Source organism: Herpailurus yagouaroundi, unplaced genomic scaffold (genome assembly GCF_014898765.1).
Source record: "Herpailurus yagouaroundi ecotype Mexico unplaced genomic scaffold, PumYag 186, whole genome shotgun sequence".
Lineage (NCBI taxonomy): Eukaryota > Metazoa > Chordata > Mammalia > Carnivora > Felidae > Herpailurus > Herpailurus yagouaroundi.
Genome location: NW_024412417.1, coordinates 6373924 through 6394123, shown reverse-complemented (window position 1 = coordinate 6394123; position 20200 = coordinate 6373924). Strand labels below are relative to the sequence as shown.

General features: G+C 42.0%; 1 protein-coding gene across 4 annotated transcripts in view; it reads left to right on the top strand.

Annotated features, from left to right (window-relative positions):
* CDH17 (cadherin 17) overlaps nucleotides 1-19711 on the top strand; it is a 76446-nt gene extending 56735 nt beyond the window's left edge. For 3 of the 4 annotated variants that reach the window (XM_040493989.1, XM_040493988.1, XM_040493990.1), the window contains exons 13-17: nucleotides 5705-5949; nucleotides 9433-9563; nucleotides 12187-12426; nucleotides 16276-16392; nucleotides 16530-17460. In XM_040493989.1, coding sequence (XP_040349923.1) covers nucleotides 5705-5949; nucleotides 9433-9563; nucleotides 12187-12426; nucleotides 16276-16392; nucleotides 16530-16750 — 954 coding nt within the window. In that variant the 3' untranslated portion in view covers nucleotides 16751-17460. Of the gene's footprint in view, nucleotides 1-5704; nucleotides 5950-9432; nucleotides 9564-12186; nucleotides 12427-16275; nucleotides 16393-16529; nucleotides 17461-18816 lie in introns of those variants that run through there. The other variant, XM_040493991.1, reaches the window with a different exon arrangement.
* The last annotated feature ends 489 nt before the right edge of the window (nucleotides 19712-20200 follow it).

The following is a 20200-nucleotide window of genomic DNA, read 5'->3' as shown; positions in this document are numbered from 1 at the left end:
CAATATACCTGTTGGCTACCTGTATATCTTCTTTGGAGAAATGTCTATTTTAAGTCCTTTGCCCGTCTCAAAATCGGATTATTTTAATTTTTTCAGTTTTTTGCTGTTGAACTGCAGAAGTTTCTTCTTACATGATGCATATAACCTCTCATCAGATACGCAGTTTGTAAAGTCTTTTATTCTGTAGGTAGGTAGGTAGGCTTTTCATGCTGTTGCTGGTTTCCTTTGCTCTGCAGAAGCTTTTCACTTTGATGTAGTCCCACTGGTGTATTTTTGCTTTTATTGCCTATGCTTTTGGTGTCATATCCGAAAACTAAGTTCTTAATCACATTTCTATCAGCACCTGTTCATCTGAATGGCAAATGTGCTAATGTCTCACACGGACTCCAGTGGCCTGGAACTAAGCTCCACTGCATGCATGTGGTTCAGGTCCCCCAGTGATGGCAGAGCTGGGAACTCGACCCCCAACCTCTGGCTCCTCTAACAAAACGTTTCTGTTGAGGCCTGGTATTGCCACTTACCAGCTCTGTGACTTTAACCAACTGCTGTCAGCTCCCACAGTCTTGGTTTTCTAATCTGTAGAGATAGGTAAAATGGAGGTACCTTCTTGTTGAGGCTGTTGGAGGATTAAATGAGAAAATACATTTATAGCTCTTAGTACAGCACCCAGCACATAGTAAACTTAATACATGTCCGGCATTATTTTAATTCTGATGAATTCAATCTACGGCAGAAGCCAGGATTCTGCCCGTGGGCAGATGTGTTTCCGCTCTTGCTGCGGGGGCCAAACCTGCCTACTCCAAGTGTACAGTGGTGCGAACCAGGGATCTGCTGACTCAGCCTCTCCAGCAGAAGGCCTGGAAATCAGTTGTTTTATTTATTTACTTTTTTAAGATAACATTTGCTATTTATTAAAGTAGTTCTTACAGAGCTTACATTCTGCAGAAGAGAGCAGAGCACTCTTAGTGGTTTTATCTTTTTGGAGGTAAAAAGGACTACCAAATGTAATTTCGTCGAAGAAAGGCAACTTGATGTTGGCTAGGTTCATGTACCAGGTCTTTTTAAGCAGTGCAAGATCCCGAGGTTCCTGTCTGGGGCAAAAATTCATTAATTCATTCAATAAATATTTATTGAACGTCTAATGTGGAATTTCTGTTCCGAAATCAGTCATTTTAATAAGTGCCCTGCAAAGAGGAGAAACCCTCCTAGTTTTTTCCTTTGCTCTCCTACTAATATCACACTTCACTTCACTTTGGATGCTACGTGTGTGGGTCTTCCCCACCAAGCAATTCTTTGACACCAGCCTGAAGTCCTACAACTTAACGAAATTCTGACACTACCTACCTGGAGATAGTGCTGACTCCACAGGTTAAGGGCTCAGTTCCATACGACCACCCCTACTTCAGAAGCCAATTGCAAACCCCAGGTTGTCACCTGCACTTCAGAGAGACTGGCTATAAACTGGCTATATGATTCCCTTCTCAGGTTCCACCCCTTGCTAGAACAGCTCACAGAACTCAGAGAAACACTTACATTCACTAATTTTATCAAGGATATGATAGAGGATACAGGTGGACAGCCAGATGAAAAGACCCATGGGACAAGGTCTGGAAGTGTCCCCAGTGCAGGAGTTCCTGTCCCCACTGTGTTGGGGTGCACCACTCTCTCAAAGCACCGGATATGTTCACCAACCTGGAAGCTCTGTGAGCTTGTGGGATTTTTACAGAGGCTTGTCCTGCAGACAGGACTGATCGGTGATTCAATCTCTAGCTTTCTTTCCCCTTCCTAGGGGGTGGGGCCACAAGTGCTAAGCTTCTAATTATGGCTTGCTCTTTCTGGTGAGCAGCCCCCATCCTGAAGCAATCCAGGACCCCACCAAGAATTGCTTCGTTAGAACAAAAGGTACTTCTCACCCAGGAAATTCCAGGGGGCTTATTAGGAGCTCAGTGTCAGGAGCCAGGGGCAGGGAACAATATATATATTTTCTATTATTTCACATGCCAAAGTGATGCTTAGGATGAATCAAGTTTTAGGAATGCTGTCCTGCTCAATATTTACTGCCACCCAGAGTGCTGGCCTATTGTGTGATAGAACATGATAGTCTTGGGGCCAAGTGGGTATCAGGAGCAGGAAGTCTATTCCTTTGAGTCCTGCTCAGCTTATCAATAACTCCCCTGGGTCCCCTTTTTAAAATTCAGGGTTTTGTTTTAGCTTGAAAATTTTTAGGTCATTTTTTGTTTTTTTAAGTTTATTTATTTATTTTGAGGGAGCGTTGGGGAGGGGCAGAGAGAGAGAATCCCAAGCAGGCTCCACACTGTCAGCGCAGAGCCCCGATGCGGGGCTTGAACTCATGAACCATGAGGTCATGACCTGACCCAAAACCAAGAGTGGGACACTTAACCAACTGAGTCACCCAGGTGCCCCTAGCTTTAACTTTTTCAGTGCAAATTTGTCACTTCTCTATTGTGGCTGGGCTTTTTGAGTTCTCAATATGTGGCCTATTTTTAACCAGCTCAAGCATCATTTGGAAAAATAATGCACACACTTTTTTCTTGTCACCAGTCATTAGTAAAAATGTGAAATAACCCCAGTCTCAACTCCTCTCTCTCAACACTTGTATCTCTGCCTCCAGGTTGAATCTAAATCACCGCGTTTGACCTTTCAAGTAGTTGTGTGAAGAGGAATTGAGGCCTGAACATGTTTTTTCAGCTTATTTGATGAATATGTCTCGTTAGAGGGACCCAAGACCATCCCAGAAGGCCACAATGGGTCTCTTGACTTGGCTTTGCAGGCACCTCCCTGTGTTATGAAAGATGATACAGAGGGTTTGATAAGGCTTGTCTCTCTCTGATTAAGTTCTGCTGATTCTCATTTGCTAATTTAGCATCTTTCATTTCTAATTTTTTCCCTGGAAGATGTGGGTCAGTGTTTTTCCTGGTGTGAAAGTTAAGCACACTGATCAATAGCAGGCTGCTCCTTTCTCATTTGGTCTTCCATTCCATAAGTGTTTAAGGAGCACTGACATCCTCTCGTTACCGGTCTCCCTGTTGGGTGTGGGTACCCTCACATGGCTGCTTCTGCAGTTATTTTCCTAAGACACAAATCTGACCTTGTCAGTCTTGTGCGTAATGCTTCTCTTTGCTCCTCAAGGATAAAGTTCCAGCTCTTTAGCTGGACACACAGTCTCCCCTCTCATCTTTTTCTACTCTCAGTCTCACATGTTCTGTCAGGATAACACAGGCTTCTTCCCATTTGCAGACATGGTGTCTCGTGTTTTTATCCCCCACCTCTTGGGGCGGCAGTGATGGGGTGGGAAATCCAGTGAGGCCATGTAGGACCCATTTGGTGAGAGGATAGGATGCCCCTCCTCTGTCTGAGCACATGGAGAGCTGAGCTGCCTGCATGAGCTTGGACTTGGCTGGACCAGCAAGGAACAGAGTACATCCTTTGTCCACGTTGTAGGCTTGCTCTGGGGCTGTTCTATCTGCCAGGATTTCTCTGTTTGATGCCCCTGTCTTCATCCCCTGAGGTAAGGAGTGGGTCCCTGGGAGTCAGAAGCTCTAGCTTGCACCCCACCCTCAGGTGAGGAGCTCTATCAGATCACTTGGAGGTGATCAAAAAATCATTATGGGGCCATGGCCTGCAGATAGGGGGTGCTTATCTCTGTAAACATCCTCTCTTTTACATCTTGTCTAGCTTACAAAATTTTATATCCTGTATGTTATATCCTGTCAATTGCTTCTTATTTTCTATCTCAAATGACCCTGAGTCTTCAGACATAATCCTTTCTCTTCCATATGAACAATCTTTCTATCATCCTTTCTATTGAACTAGAAATTGTGTTGTGATGTTATGTGTGTTTGTGTGTGCATAGAGGAGATGGGTTTCTGAAGAGTGGGAATTTTCCCCAGAATCTCTTTTCTACTGGGGCTCTCAAGAGCCCAAGAAGGACCAAGTCCTTCTCATCTTTATATTTCTTGACTGATGACACAATGGATACTGCATGCCAAGGAAGAGTGGAGAAACAAAGATGAATATAACACAATTCCTCCTCTCAGAGAGCTTATGCTCAGTAAAGATCTAAAATAGATAACCAAACGATGAGATTCCTGAGTCAGGTACTGTGAGATTACAGAAGATGTGGAGCCTGTCCATCTGGGGATAGCCGGTGCGGATTGGGAAAGCTGATGTGGAGAGGACAACATTGACATTGAGCCAAGTCCTGACTGAGGGAGAGAACTTTTTCAGATGTTAGGGAAGGGCAGGCCAAGCTAATGCGATGGTGTGTCAAATCCTCCATGAGTTTTTCTCTTCCTTGATCTTAGCCAAAAGGCCAAGAAGCGATGAGTTTTTCTCTTCCTGAATGGATATTACCATTTCTGTTTAACTGATGAGCAACTGACATAAACCAAAGTTAAAAGACTGACAGCTCACCAGAGGTCCTGGGTCCTACAGGCCTGGGAGAGTGAACAAAACAGTGTGGTTTCCACAATCCATAATGTACCTTTTGGGCTTTGCTTTGGTTCCTTTGTTTTTGAGGTCCCGGGTGCCACTGAGACTGTGACTGTATCCTCTCCCTGGAAAAAAATTCACATGTACACAAATATAAATATTTCAATTTTGGTTTCTAGGGCTTCACAGCTTCCTAGAAGCCTTTTAATCCTAGATGAGAAGCCCAACTTTAGGGGCTATCACTCTTCAGCAGGCCTTTAAAGTTAGGATTCCTCCCCCACCCCCAGAATCATGGACTCTGTGCCTTGAGAGAGACCTTAAAAGTCACGCAGAACCAGTTACTTAAATGATATGTAAGTTGTTTCTAGGCTAGCCTAGAAACCTTTGTTTAACCCTATTCTTGAAAGCTACCAGAGTTGGGAATTTACTGGTTTTTGAAGCAACTCCTTGTCTTGGGTAGCTCTGTTATGTGCTTCCTCTTATTACACTCAAATTAGTTTCTTGATTCTTGATTCCTGGCTCTGTCCAGCATGGTCTGGAACAAGAGTGGATCCTCTATCTTTTGATTTTCTCTGCTAACCTCTGCCACCCTCTATGAGGTTAAGTCCTTTATCTTGGGGTTTGGATCCCGAGGTCTCTGGGAAATCATTCTCCATACAATGTGAACATCTCAATATGAGCCTTTCCCCATCTGTCTTCTGGGAATTTTCTTGATAGAATTAATAAATTTCTGCTGAATGAATGGAGTATCCCAGGGTTAAGTAAATTTGAGGAATGCTATATTGATTTCCTCTTTTAGGAGAGTCAGAATGCATATAGCATATTAAAAGCTCTGATAAGTCCTTTAGCAAAGTCTTTTTTATGGTTCTGTTATCATTCTGAGAAGTAGGTTTTTGCTGACACCAAATTGGGAACTGCTGCTCTGTAAGAAAGTTTTTAATTTTTTTTTTTCAACGTTTATTTATTTTTGGGACAGAGAGAGACAGAGCATGAGTGGGGGAGGGGCAGAGAGAGAGGGAGACACAGAATTGGAAACAGGCTCCAGGCTCTGAGCCATCAGCCCAGAGCCCGACGCGGGGCTCGAACTCACGGACCGCAAGATCGTGACCTGGCTGAAGTCGGACGCTTAACCGACTGCGCCACCCAGGCGCCCCTGTAAGAAAGTTTTTAAAGGACTTTTGGGACCGAATCTTTTAAGAGAGCTAATCGTCCTCCAAATTAATTTTTCCTCTTTTTTTTTCCCCCTACACAGCCTCTTGATTTTGAAACAGTAGCTGTTCACAACATTGTGTTCCAAGCGGAGAATCCTGAGCCTCTGGTGTCTGGTGTAAATTATAACACCAGCTCTTCTGCGAAGTTCAAGCTTATTGTGACAGATGTGAATGAAGCACCCCAATTTTCCCAGCGCATATACCAAGCAAAAGTCAGGGAAGATGTGGCTGTAGGCACTAAAGTGGGCAACGTGACTGCCAAGGATCCGGAAAATCTGGACATAAGGTAGAGGAGAGCAACGCTGGGCAGGCCTAGCTGGGCTGTGACCATGGCCAGTGGGGAAGAAGAAGGGCTGGGAGGGGCAGAGAGGCTGGCCTGACTCCAGGGCTCTCCCCTAAGAAAGCAGCCAGTGATCTGACGCTCTGTCCTAGGGTCCATGGTGAACTTAATCTTGGTCCCAACAGTCATCAGTACCCTCTGGGCATCAGTGAGAATCCAGGCCCAGGCAAGTGGGAAGCATGTCAGCTTCCATCCCAGCCCACTAACTGCAAGTTGTGGCTGAGAGCTGGTGAGTTCAGCAGATGGGGTCCAGAAATTGGGTGACCCAAAGCCAGGCTCTGTGTCTGTACCAGCCACGGAGGCCAGGGTTTGGGAGAGAGTTCTAGCCCAGTCCCTAAAATGGACTGAAGCTCTAGACAGAGAGAATGAAGCAAAAGCCCGGTTGGACAGACTCAGCCACCTGATATAAGGGAATCTTCTGGATGCAGAGTGCCTACATTTCTTGGATCTCTGGACAATAGTTCTGGGGTGACAAGACTCATTCCAGAGCCTGCCTCTGGAGAGGCCAGTGCCCAGGCTGAGGCGGTTAGAAAAAAAAGATGTAAATCTTTCCATTCTTAGTCATTTTTTCCCAGTGTGACAGGACTTACATAGATTTGCCTTAGAAGTGAACAATGATAATTTGCCCAAGATATATATATGTGTGTGTTTGTGTGTGTGTATCCATATCTGTATCAATATTTATAACTTCTTTAAGATTGTATAGTTAACAAGCACATAGATAGGATTTGAGCCCAAATCTTTTGCTTCTGCGGCATGACAAATACTTTAGCATGCCTTAAACCATTGCATGTGGTTATGAATGACCTTAAATTCCTTAAATTTCTTGAAACATTTGAGGGGAGTCTTGCCTCCCAGTGAGCTGTCATTTAGGTACTTGGGATCACTTCTAAGACCTTTTTCTGATTGTCTATCAAGGAATAAAGTTCCCATCTACAATTTCACTCTCTACATCCTTCTCTGGTTCCGTAAAAACAAACATAAGGGGCGCCTGGATGGCTCAGTTGGTTAAGCGTCTGACTTCAGGTCAGGTCATGATCTCACGGGACTGTGCTCTGTGCTGACAGCTCAGAGCCTGGAGCCTGCTTTGGATTCTGTGTCTCTTTCTGTCTCTTCCCCTCCCCTGCTTGTGCTCGGTTTCTCTCTCTCAAAAATAAGTAAACATTTTTTTTTTAAAGGCAAACATAAGAAAGAAAGAAGAGTGGGGGCTGTACTGTGTGGTTTAGTGTAGGTACTAATATATACATCAGAGCCACAAATTATGATGGGGCACAAAATATTTGTAATTTACGGCCATTTATTGTTTAACAAATACTTCTGCCTTCTTCATGAGAATGCTATAAAGATTATTAGTCAAAGATAAGTGAAAAAAAATTTGAGTTTATGACTAGGGAAAACAAAGTCATTTAAGAACATTTCTTGGATCAAGGAAAAGATATACATGCTATTAAATTGAGATCAGGAAGATGAGGAAGAAGACCGAGAAGGGAAGTGTCCTGTAAGAAGACAAATGAAAAAAGGCATTTCAAGAACGAGGAATAATCAATATTTCTGAGGCTAGTAATAGGTCAGTTTAGAATTAAGGATGGCTCCAAAGTTTTTGGCCTGAGTGCATTCTTTTTCTCTCGGCCCCCAAAATTTATAATCCATCAGCACCCATTGGGTCCTAATCCGACCCACCAGCAAAAATTAGAGATCCTTTCCTGGAAATATATCCAGAATGCAAATGCTTCTCACCATGTCCACCATGGTCCAGACCACCATCCTCTCTTTCCTGGGTCCATCCCTGCCCACTCCTCCAGCCCACCCTGCGTCCACCTGCCACAATCACAGTGGTCCTTTTAAAAAGTGGATCAGCTCAAAGGACTTCACTGAAAACCTTCCAAAGAGTTCCCATCTTACTCAGAATGAAATCCCAAGTACATAGGATTTCTTCTTCATCAGCTGTGCACGCAGCCTAACAGTGCTTGGCATATAGAACATACTAATATTACAAAAAAAAAAAATTAATTTGATGAACTAATACACCCTGGCTTTTTAATCATTCTCTTGCTTCTGGACATATAGGTTGTTTCCAGTATTTTTTTATTATATAAAATATTTTGAATATATGCATGAATGGAATTCTTTTTTAACCTTGATTAAATTTTTTTTTATTTGGGGGAAAATTTCCAGAGGTGGTATTCTTTGGCCTAAAGATATGGACATCCTTATGGCTATGTTGTGTTGCCTCTCAAAAGGCAACACTAATCGGTTTTCCTGTGGTTCTAGTCTTGTCTCAGATTCATCTCTCACACACCTAACAACAAGTTCCATTGAAAACACAAATATGACTAGATCACCTTCCTGCTTAACAGCATTCCACGGCTGCCCATTGCTTCCCATTATCTGGCTCTTTCTACTTCCCTGGTTTCATCTTTTGCCATCCACTGCTTCCCGTTTTTATCCCAACACAGCTGGGATGTCTGACCCTCTCACACCACCAAGGCTATTCCTTGGTCTCTTTGCATTAGCTCATGCAATCGCTTCTGCTTGAAGCATCCTGTTTCTTGCCTTAGTTAACATCTCCTGCTTCAGAAAGGCTTCTCTGGGGTGCCACAGGGCCCCTCTCATTGTATTTACCACATTTTACTGGAATTATCTATTTCTGTATCTGTCTCCTCCATTGGCCTAAGAGCCTGTTTTTTTGGGTTTTTGCTTTTTGGTTTTTTTTTTGTTTTTTTTGATAATCTCCTCTCTCGTTCTACAGCCTGATGTTTGCTAAGCACTCAGTAGATGTTTGTAGAAGGAACAATTCACTGTGCCACCAGCAGCCTGAGTATCCACCCATTCCCTGGCATCTCTGCCCCTGGGTGTTCAAGTTTTCTTAGAGGGAGTGGTTTGCTAATCAGTTTTAAAAGATGTTTCCAGGGGGCACCTGGGTGGCTCGGTCGGTTAAGCATCTGGCTTTGGCTCAGGTCATGATCTCACCATTTGTGGGGTTGAGTCCCGAGTTGGGATCTGTGCTGACAACTCAGAGCCTGGAGCCTGCTTCAGATTCTGTGTCTCCCTCTCTCTCTGCCCCTCCCCCGCTCACACTCTGTCTCTCTCTCTCTCTCTTTCTCTCTCAAAAATAAATAAACATTAAGAAAATTTTTTAAAGATGTTTCCAGGCTGTCTTAATTAGAAACCTTTGATTTGCAGAAAAGTTTAACTTCTTTGGTCCAGAATTTGTGACTATACCTTTTCTAATAAAACAAGTATAACTACAAATCCGTAAGGATGAGGACATCCTCCTTTTGAAGATAGATGAGATACAAATAAAGCATTACTAATATTAATTAATTATCCTTTAAATATGTTATAAGTGATATGCAAGGGATAAGGCATAATAATCCATTTTCACACAGACTAATGTGGGTTTTCTTTTGCTCTTTTTACTCTATGAAGTTATTCTCTGAGAGACAACACAAGAGGCTGGCTTAAAATTGACCCTGCCACTGGCGAGATCTTTACCACGGCTCCTCTGGACAGGGAAGCTGAAAGTCTGTATCGGGTGCAAGTGATGGCGACCGAAGTAGGTGAGAAAGAAAAAAGGAGCAAATTATTAGGTGGTACGTTAATAGACATGGGAGGGAAGATGGCACGGGTGGGAAACTTAACTGGGTCAAATTGTCAGCCTATCTTAGAGTGGAAGGTTGATAAGGGTGCAAAAGTGGAGTGAAGGGCCCACACCTTCCTGGTTCTGTGCAAGGTGTGGCCCACGGGTGCCCCTGAACTGGGCTCTTTCAGGCAGGGGCGCACCTGCAGGCTGGCTAGTCAGCAAGAGAGCTGCTGCCACTCGCTCTTGTTCCTGGAGGGACTACAGCTTCTGGGCAGGTGTCTGTGTCCCCGCTGAACTCCCTCCCCTTCCTCCAAAGTGCTTGTGGGTTTCTCTCGAGAGCAGGGCCAAACCACTGCTCTGCTGACCTAGACCATTACTTGCTCTTTCAGCCTGAGATTGCAGTGGTTCAGGTCTGATCCTTTCTGAAGCAGAAAATATTTAAAACAATTTTTTTAAGTTTATTTACTTATTTTGAGAAAGAGAGAGAGAGCACAAGCAGGGGAGGGGCAGAGAGAAGGAGAGACAGAATCCCAAGCAGGCTCAGTGCCATCGGTGCAGAGCCCGATTGATGTGGGGCTCAAACTCACAAACTGTGAGAGCGTGATCTGAGTGGAGAGGAAGGGTCGGACGCTTAACCGACTGCACCACCCAGGTACCCCGAGACAGAAAGTGTTTTATGCCATGTTGTCAACTTGGATATGTGCCAGCATCACCTGGGAGCCTGTTCAATAAGGTAGGAGGAGTTCACCCCTGGAGATTCTGATTCACTAGGTTTGGCTGGCCCTGAGTATCTCTGTTCTGATGAAATCAGGTGACCATTTGAAAGAAAAGACGTATATAGATGAGCCCAGGATGTTTGAATCATCCTGCAGAATCTTTGCATTCCGTTGGATCCCGTTGTGGTGCTATATATCCCCACTGACTTTGAACGTAGAGTTCCAGGGAATTTAAAAAATTAAAATCAACATAAATCCACAGGAATAGCATGCTTACCAGTGATAAGGCTGGTGATTAAAACATGAGGCTTCTTTGCATTTAAATGGAGTTTTCTAACTTAGAGTAGAAATTCTGTTGTTCTTAGGCTGGTTGAAGCCTCTAATTAAATAGTAAATATATCTGCCTGGTTTACCAGAAAATGAGAATTCAACAAATTGGGACTAAATAAATACAGTTTTAGACCCAAAAAAATATATAAATAAATAAACTCTCAAAATGTGAGGCCCAGGGTTGGGAGGTGGAATGGGGAACATTCCAGTGGATGGAAATCATAAAAATGGCCCCTGCCTGTGAAAAGATTAAGAAAAACAAAAGCACCACAGTCAGATTAAGCCAACGAGGGTAGAAATGCCGAAGTGTGTGCCAAATTTGGAACGATTGTGTGCAAGCAGACGGGCCTTGCTGAAGTGGGGGGGGGCGGGGGGGGGGGCGGTCTTTCTCCCTTGCTTGTTTCCACAGATGCACATTCCATTATCACATTGTATACCTTTAACTCTTGATTTAAAAGCTCCCGAGTAATCAGGAAGTTTCTGGCTGAGCCTTTGTGCCACGCATTCCGCTACAACATACCATGGGGATTAACGCTTGACTTTGGATGTGTCCTAGGGGCCTCTCACATTTTAGAAGTTTCACAAATCAAAATCGGGATTCAATGCTCTGCACCCCTTGTTGGCTCTGAAATGATGCCTGAAACGACCTCAAGAGCACAGTGTCTTTCCCCCCTTTGGTTAAATGTGGTCAGGGTCCTAGAAGACAGTTGAAAAGCAAAGCAGGAAGACAGGGTTCACTGGAATTGAAACGGGATGGGGTCAGAAATTGTGGAAATGGTATCTGTGATTGATGTCAGGGAGAATGAGGAGAGCCAGTGTTTATGTTGCCCTGGCATCTGTGTTTCAAGCACTCAGTGTGACAACTTAATCCTCATACAACACTTTGGGTAAGTACTATTATTGGCCATACTTTATGGACGAGGGAATCAAGGCACTGAGAAGTTAAGTAACTTGCCCACCATCACACAGCTACCAACCATTAAGGCTACAGGGTCTAAATCTTTCACCACTACACCACAGAAAATCACATTCGCGCAGCCCTTTACTGTTTTCAACAAACACGACACATGGGATCCTCACAAAGTCACATGTTGTACAGCTGAAGAAACGGGTGTAGAAAACCACAAACATGCCCGAGTCAGTGCTGAGGAGCAGTTGTGGGCTCTAGAGTCAGACTTCCTGGGATGGAAGCCTCTCTACTGCTGTGTGACCTTGAGCAAGTCACACGACTTCTCTGAACCTCAGTCTTGTCATCAGTAAATGCACATTGGAGTTGTTTTGAAGTAATACGTATAAAATATTAGTGTGTAAATCTTAGTTATTATTATCATCACTAAGACTTTTTAACCAGGAAACGAAAGTGGGTCTGATTCTAAAAGCTTGTTATCTTTCTACTACTTCAGCATACCCAACTGCTTTAAGAGTGTGTGTGTGTGTGTGTGTGTGTGTGTGTGTGTGTGTTTATTTATTTATTTTAAAGAAAAGAAGGTATCTTGTCACGTTATGAGGAAAATGAGAAAGCTGATATCATGTTTCAATCCCTTACTTCCTTAGGCGGCTCCTCCCAGAGCTCCATAGCCAGTTTCCACCTGACCCTCTTGGATGTCAACGACAACCCCCCTCGGCTAGCCAAGGAGTACACGGGCTTGTTTCTGTGCCATCCCCTCCACCAAGAGGGGACTCTCATTTTTGAGGTCACTGATGATGATCAGCGGTCATTTCCGAGTCCACACTTTTCATATTCCCTCGTCAGTGAAAGCTCACGAAATGACTGGGAAGTTTCGAGAGTCAACGGTGAGTTGAACAAAACACTGACGGATGATAAAATTAGTTTTTATTTGCCTTGGTGTGCTTGCGGTGGCACTCAACACAGAGTTTTCCCCCGTGCTGCAGGGAGGAAGCTCATGCTTTGAGAACCTGTAGAGGGGAGCTCTCCAGGGGGAAGAAAGCCCTGGGCTTCGGAGGGAGGAGAGATTAACATACAGCATTCCCCTTAGTGTATAGGGGCAGTTGGACAATCTGAACGGCATTTGCAAAATTTCCAATGGCCACCGAGGGACAGATTTCATAATGGTTTTTAAAAACACCTTCATGAAAAAATAATTGTCACACAATAAACGGCACATATTTAAAGTGCACAATTTTATAGAAATTGATAAATGTCGACCCCATGAAGCCCTCATCACAATAAGGATAAGAATATTTTCACCACCCCCCAAGATTTTTCATGCTCTAGCTCTAGGTGCAGTCCTCATTTCCCACCCCACCCCCACCCCACCAGTCCTCCACCCCCCATCCCCGGGAATGGCTGCTCTGCCTTTCATCACTATAGATTAGTTTGCATTTTCAAGAATTTTATCTAAATAAAATAATACAGTATGTGCTCTTTTTGGCTGGCTGTTTTTGCCTTAGCTTACTAATTCTGGAATTTCTCCATGTCGTTCTGTGTATCAATACTCATTCCTTTCGATTATGGAGTAGCATTCCATGGTAAGACACTCTCACAGTTTGTTAGCCATTCACTTCTTGACTGTCACTTGGTTTGCTTCCAGTCTTTGCTGTTACAAATAAAGCTGCTATGAGCATTGTGACCAAGAATTCTGTAGGAGCATATGCTTTTATTTTTCTTGGTTAAATACCTAGAAGTGGAATGGCTGGGTCATATGGTAGCTGTATGGTTAAAGTTTTCAGAAAATGGCAAATTGCTTTCCAGTTTGTAACGTTCTACATCCGCAGCAGTCTATGAGGGTTCTGGTTGCTCAACATGCCTCCCAATACTTGCTCTGCTTGGTTTTTTTAATTGTAGCCATTTTAGTGGGAGTGCAGTAGCATTTCATTATGGTTTTAATGTAAGTTTCCCTAAAGACTAATGGTGTTGAGCATCTTTTCATGTGTTTATTTGCCACCCATATATCTTCACAGGTGGAGGGGCTGGGCAAATTTTGTGCCCATTTGAAAAATGTGGCTGTTGGCCTTCTATTGTTGACTTCTAGCATTCTTTCTATAATCGAGGTATCAGTTCTTTGTCAGATATATGTTTGCAAATATTTTCTCATGGGTTATGACTTGCGTTTGCATTTTGTAAGTGTCTTTTTTTTAAGTTGTTTTTTTTTAAACATTTATTTATTATTGAGAGACAGAGAGAGACAGAGCATGAGCAGGGGAGGGACTGAGAGACAGGGAGACACAGAATCCAAAGCAGGCTCCAGGCTCTGAGCTGTCAGCACAGAGCCCGACACCGGGCTCGAACTCACTAACCATGAGATCATGACCTGAGTTGAAGTTGAGCTTAACTGACTGAGCCACCCAGGTGCCCCTCCAAAGATTTTCTACATGGACAATCATATCGTCTGCAAATAATAGCATTTTAATTTCCTTTCCAAACCAGATGACTTTTATTTCTTTATTTTTTTATTACTGGCTAAAACCATCAGTAGAATGTTGAATCAAAGTAGTGAGAGTAGAAATAAACTGATCTTGGGAGAAAGCACTTAGGCTTTGACCATTAAGTATAAAGTTTGCTATAGTTTTTTTGTATCAGATCAAGGAGTTTTATCTTCTGTTCCTAACTTGCACAGAGGTTTTTTGTTTTGTTTTGTTTTTTGTTTTTGTTTTTTTTAAACTAGGAATGGACGCTAAAATTTTCATGTACTTCTTTTGCATCTATTGAGATGATTGTATGGTTGATTTTTTTGGTCCATTGATTTGGTGAATTGTGTCAATCAACTTTTGGAATCAACTTCTAGATCTTAAACCAATCTCTTCCTGGTATAATGCTTACTTGGTGGTGAAATATTAGCATTTTTATGCATTGCTGGATTTGATTTGAAAAAATTTTAAGGATTTCTCCATCTGTATTCATGAGGGATATTGGTCTATATCTTTCTTTCCTTGTAATGTCTTTGTCAGGTTTTGATGTCAGAGTAATGCTGCTTCATCGAATGAGTTATGAAATATTCTACTTCTTAAATTATTTGGAAGAGTTTGTGTAAAATTGTTTTTTATTTCTCTCTTAATGTTTGGTAGAATCTACTATGAAGCCATTTGGACCCAGAGTTGTCTTTATAAGAAGTTTTAAGTAAAATTTCAACTTCTTGGGGCACCTGAGTGGCTCAGTCAGTTAAGTGACCAACTCTTGATTTCAGCTCAGGTCATGATCTCATGGTTCCTGAGATCGAGCCCCACGTTGGGTTGAGAGCTGATAGCATGGAGCCTGGGGATTCTCTCTCTCTCTCTTCCTCTCTCTCTGCCGCTTCCCTGCTCGTGCTCTCTCTCCCTCAAAATAAATAAGCTTAAAAAATTCAATTTCATTAATAGATACAGGGCTATTTAAATTACAGACTTTTTCTTGGTTGAACTTATTAGTTTGCATCTTTTAAATGATTTGTCTGTTTCGTTTGATTTGTCTAATTTATTGGCACAAAGTTATTTGTCATATGGTTTTATTATTCTCCTAAAATCTACAGACTCTGTAGTGATATCGTCACCTCATTCTGATATTGGAAAGTTGTCTCTTTTTTTTTTTCCTGATCAATCTGGCTAGAGGTCATTAATTTTACTGATATTCTCAAAGAACCAGCCTTTGATTTCATAGATTTTTTTCCTGCATGTTTGTTTTGTATTTCAATGCTCAGATTCTTATTATTTCCTTTATTCTTCTTATGTTGAATTTAATTTGTTCTTCTTGTTTTATTTTTATTAAGGTGGAAGCTGAGGCAATTGATTTGGAAAGTTTTTCTTTGTTATTGTGGGCATTTGGTGCAAGAATTTTATGTCTTAGTGTCATGTTAGCTGTAGCCCACAAAGTTTGACGTGTTGTGTTTCCATTTTCATTCCATTCCAAATACTTCCTAATTTCCCTTTAGATTTCTTCTGTGACCCATGGCTTGCTTAGAAGTGTGTTATATAGTTCCCAAATATATGGGGATTTCCCACATCTTTGATTATGGATCTCTAACTTAATTGCTTAGCAACCAGGGGACAATTGGCTAAAATACTTTTAAATTTATTGAGACTTCTGTCTCTCAGTACTTTGAAGCTGTTTTTCCCCCGGTGTCCTGGGTTGCACTGTTTCTTCTTTGTTCCCTTACATGTAATTTATCCTTTTTCCTCTGGATGCTTTTAAGATTTTCTTTTTCACACACACACACACACACACATGCACGCACAGGATGATCTTTCTCACTAGTTTTAAGCAATTTGATAATTATGTGCCTTAGTGTCACTTTGTTTGTTTTTCTTTTTCCTGGGATTTACTAATCTTCTTGGATCTGAGGACTTAGAGTTTTTACCTAATTTGGAAAATCATTTAGCAGTTACGTCTTCAAATATTTTTTCTTTTTCTAATTCAGTGTTTCATTCAGTCGAATGTTATAAAACATAGCTACAGAGCTATGATAGTTAGTAGTATTTATTCTACAGAGCAATCATAAATTGAGAAATTAAAGGGTGCTTTGGCATCCTGTTTGACGTTATGGAAGGCAATGTTGAGTGATGATACTTTGGGTAATTTAACTCATACTTATATCGAATAATTTCCTGGCCAACCTTAGTATTATATTGCAAAGGTGAGCTTTATTCCTGTTGATACGTGGGTATGAGGTTGTGTTTTTATGTCATTCATTTTCCCCCCTATTCTGACAGGAACTCATGCCAAACTTTCTACCAAGCACACGAACTTTGAAGAGGGACTTTACAGTGTCCCAATCCGCATCAATGATGGTGGCCGGCCACCGCTGGAAGGGGTGGTCTCTTTACCAGGTAGGTACTTTGCCACAGGCAACTTGGGATAATGTCTGTCACCATGGGTAGTTTGAGAGAATTCCTGTCTTTGATATAGGATTTTGCAAACTTTTTGCCTGAAAATGTATTTTACCAAATACTGTTTTGCGTTGTAGTTACTTTCTGCACGTGTGTGGAAGGACATTGTTTTCAGCCAGCAGGTCACCAGCCTGGGATGCCCACTGTGGGCATGGCAGTTGGTATACTCCTGACCACATTTTTGGTTATTGGTGAGTATAATTTCTCAGATTCAAGGATTCCTGTTCTGGGCCTTAGAAACCTTCACCTCAGGGTCTGTCTTCGGGGCTGGTCTGCTGGCTGCTTACTGACGTTCTAGGCAAACAGCCAGGAATATGCATTACCAGCAACCATCAGACTCTCCTAGTTGAGATCTGCTGCCTTAATACCACCCATTACCTATCATTGGTTAGTTGGGAAATATCACGCAAGAGGCTTTAAAGCATAAATTGTTATGTTTTGTGCCTAGTGTCCAAGCTTTTGTGATACAGGAGAGAGAGATGCAGTAGCTGTGCCCCTGCTATGTGGCAGGCACGGTGCTTGATGTGGGGGATAGGTGATGGGCAAGATATACACGGATCCTACCCTCACAGAGCTTACAGGCCAGTCTACCGTTGTTGGGACAGGTAGAATTAGCCTTCCGGTGGAGACGCTTACATACCAAAATGTTGCAGAACTTCCCTTTGAGTATTTTCATGATGGTAGACTAATTCTTTGTTACCCCAGAACAAGTCGAGCTTATCATGGGCCTTATTCTGCTTTGGCCCTGGCCAGGCTAAACAGCAGGGTCCCCACTTCTAGCCGTCTTCTTTTTTTGTGAAACGCTCACTGCTCAAAGAGGTCCTCTTTCAATTGTTGTCCTCACCATAAGTTAAATATTAGAAATAGATACTTCACCAAGTCATATCCACTTGACTGAAGGGGTTTATACCATTTCACATCCTTTCTCTTTGAAAAGGAAGGCTGGGATTATTCTAAGAATTCTTACTCGTTCTCTTAGCATTTGGTCTTTTCTGCTGCTATCCAGTCTACCACATTAGACTCTGATTCGCAGCTCTAAAAGGGACCTCATTTCCTTATACCATTCCATCCAGATTCCTCATTATCATGACATGGAAGGGCCTTTGTGACATAGTCATTACTCATCCTAACATATGCATGGGGATCATCTTTTCCCTCTGATCACAGGTTGGTGCATACCCTTTCATACTAATTGAGCTAGACTTTTGAGTTTTCACTCACTTAAGCTTCCTTCTACCTCTATGCCTTTTCTTATTCTATCCTCCCTCCCATCTTGAAAGGATTTTTTGAGTTTATGCACCAAATAGCAGTTTCTCAGATGACCATGTAAAGCCATAATTTTGCCACAAGTTAGACTGGGTAAGTCTGGGGATTTCTGGAGATAGAAGTAATAGGATCTTACAGTTTCATGCCCTTACTTTTTTAAAGTAGGGTTTGAATTAGTGCAAGATTCTTTTTTTTTTTTTTTAATGTTTATTTTTTTCTTTTTGATAGAGCAAAAGCAGGGGAGGGGCAGAGAGAGAGGGGGACAGGGAATCTAAAGCAGGCTCTGCACTGACAGCTCGATGCAGGGCTTGAAACCGCGAATCATGAGATCATGACCTGAGTATGACCGGATGCTTAACCGAGTGAGCCACCCAGATACCCTGGAATTAGTGCAATATTCTTAATGGGTCTCTGAGTATCCAGTCTTTTCTGCCACGATTCCTCCTATAAATTTACTGCAGGTTAATTTCCTTAAAACAACTCCCCTTTTCCATATTGGTCTCTGGTTTATAGTACACATTTACTGCTAAAACGCACAATGTAATTTTGTAGGTGTTCAGAGATAAGAGAAGCCAGAAAGATTAGGGAGTCTACTCAAGCTGGAGCTATGAGGAAGGCACCAAAGAAACTGTGATAACTGGTGTGGACACACCCGAGCTTTAGGTAGGTGAACAGGTCAGAGAACAGCTTTCTGGTTGTTCTCACTGAACTATTTCCTCTAGAGAAGAGGATGAAGGACTGGAATCAACGTTCACTGAGTACGTCCAAAGTTCAGGAAGTCTGCCAGATGCTCATGCACTTAGTCATCCATATACATTAGGTCCTATATTTCTTGGTAAAGACCCAGCAATAGCCACCAACATAGATATGCTTTGGGAGTTGATATGTACTTACTGAACAAGATAAATGATAAGCTTATGATCCCAAGAAAGCCAATGCCTAGAATCCCTTATTCACCAGGACAACGAAACTTTGTTGACCCACAAAAAGAAATGAAGTTACATGAGTCACTTTTTCCTACCAGGGTATTACTTCATAAACAAATGTGATAGTACATTTTAAGATTCCATCTCTTTGACCTTGAATTTTCTCTTTTAGGTATAATTTTAGCAGTTGTGTTTATCCGAATAAAGAAGAATGAAGGCAAAGATACTGTCGAAAGTGCTCAGGCATCCGAAGCCCAACCTCTGAGAAACTGAATTTGAGCAGGAATGTTTGAGTTTATGTACCAAGTGCTATTTCAGTAACACAACCATTTAATCTCATAATTTTACTTTTTGTCCAACATGTGCTCTGTAATTTTTTACAGATATACCCTCTTGCCCTTTAATATTTTATTACTCTTTGATATTTCATGTGCTATAGACATTAGAGACATTTTCCATTTTCCCATGACACTTTCCCCTCTGCAAAAGCCTTCGCTATTTATCCAAAGCCAAAAATGTATGTGTTTTTTCCCTTTAGGGAAAGATGGACTGATGAACTCTTCTGTTCACTTTCTCCTTATCGAGATTTATCAGTCCTCCACTACAGAACTTCCTGGATTCCACTCATACTTTCTCCACTTCTATCCTATGTCTCCTTCTTCATGTCTCGTTTGGTATTGTACCAATTTTAAGACATTTGTTGGAGACCAGGACAAAGGGAAATCTCAGGAAAAAAATAAAATAGGAGCGCCGTCCCTTGGTGTGAACAGACACTCTCTTGTGTTAGTAGCCTTCTTTGGCTCACTGTGGCTCATAGTGCTCTTCGTTTGAGGTTCTTCCACTTGGGAATAGCACAAGCCACACAGGCCCCTTTCATCAATCTTGGTGCAGAAACCAACCACTGACTAGCTTACTACCTACCATGCTTACATGCTGCACGTGTTTTCTTTATGTGTATATTAATAGTTTTGGTTACTGTATATTTAACGGTAAAAGAAAATATGAACGCACGAAAGACGTAGTGACAAAAACCAAGAATAAACGTTGGCTATGGTTTTGTTTCTTGAGCTCTTTGGCTCTACTTGCCGGTTCTTTGCATTTGTTGAGGGAACACGTGGAGAGCCATGGTTACTTACGGTTTATCAGAACTGCCTCTCATGTAGAGTGGGTCCGTAAGGAGGAGTGTCCAATGAAATAAAAATTCACTGCTTTCAGGACCATGGATTGGGTTCAAGACAGATATAGTTGGGATTTAAAAATTTTAAATAAGAGAACCTTAGACATTTGGAAGCATTTTTAGGTCTGATGCTATTGTCTTGCTCAGGCTTTGAGCCTTGAAAGCATTCAATATTACAAAACCTCTCAGAATTTCCAAGAATTTTTTGGAAGAGAACTTGTATCTGAAAAGGTGCTCTTAGAATGGCAGCTGAAGCAGGCCATGGAGTTCTGTTTTTCCTAAATAATCCTTTTTGTGGACTTCTATTATATTTTTTATGGGCAAAAAAGTAAAACAAAAGAACATATCCAAACCCTAAGACCTCATTTTGCTTTCTTAT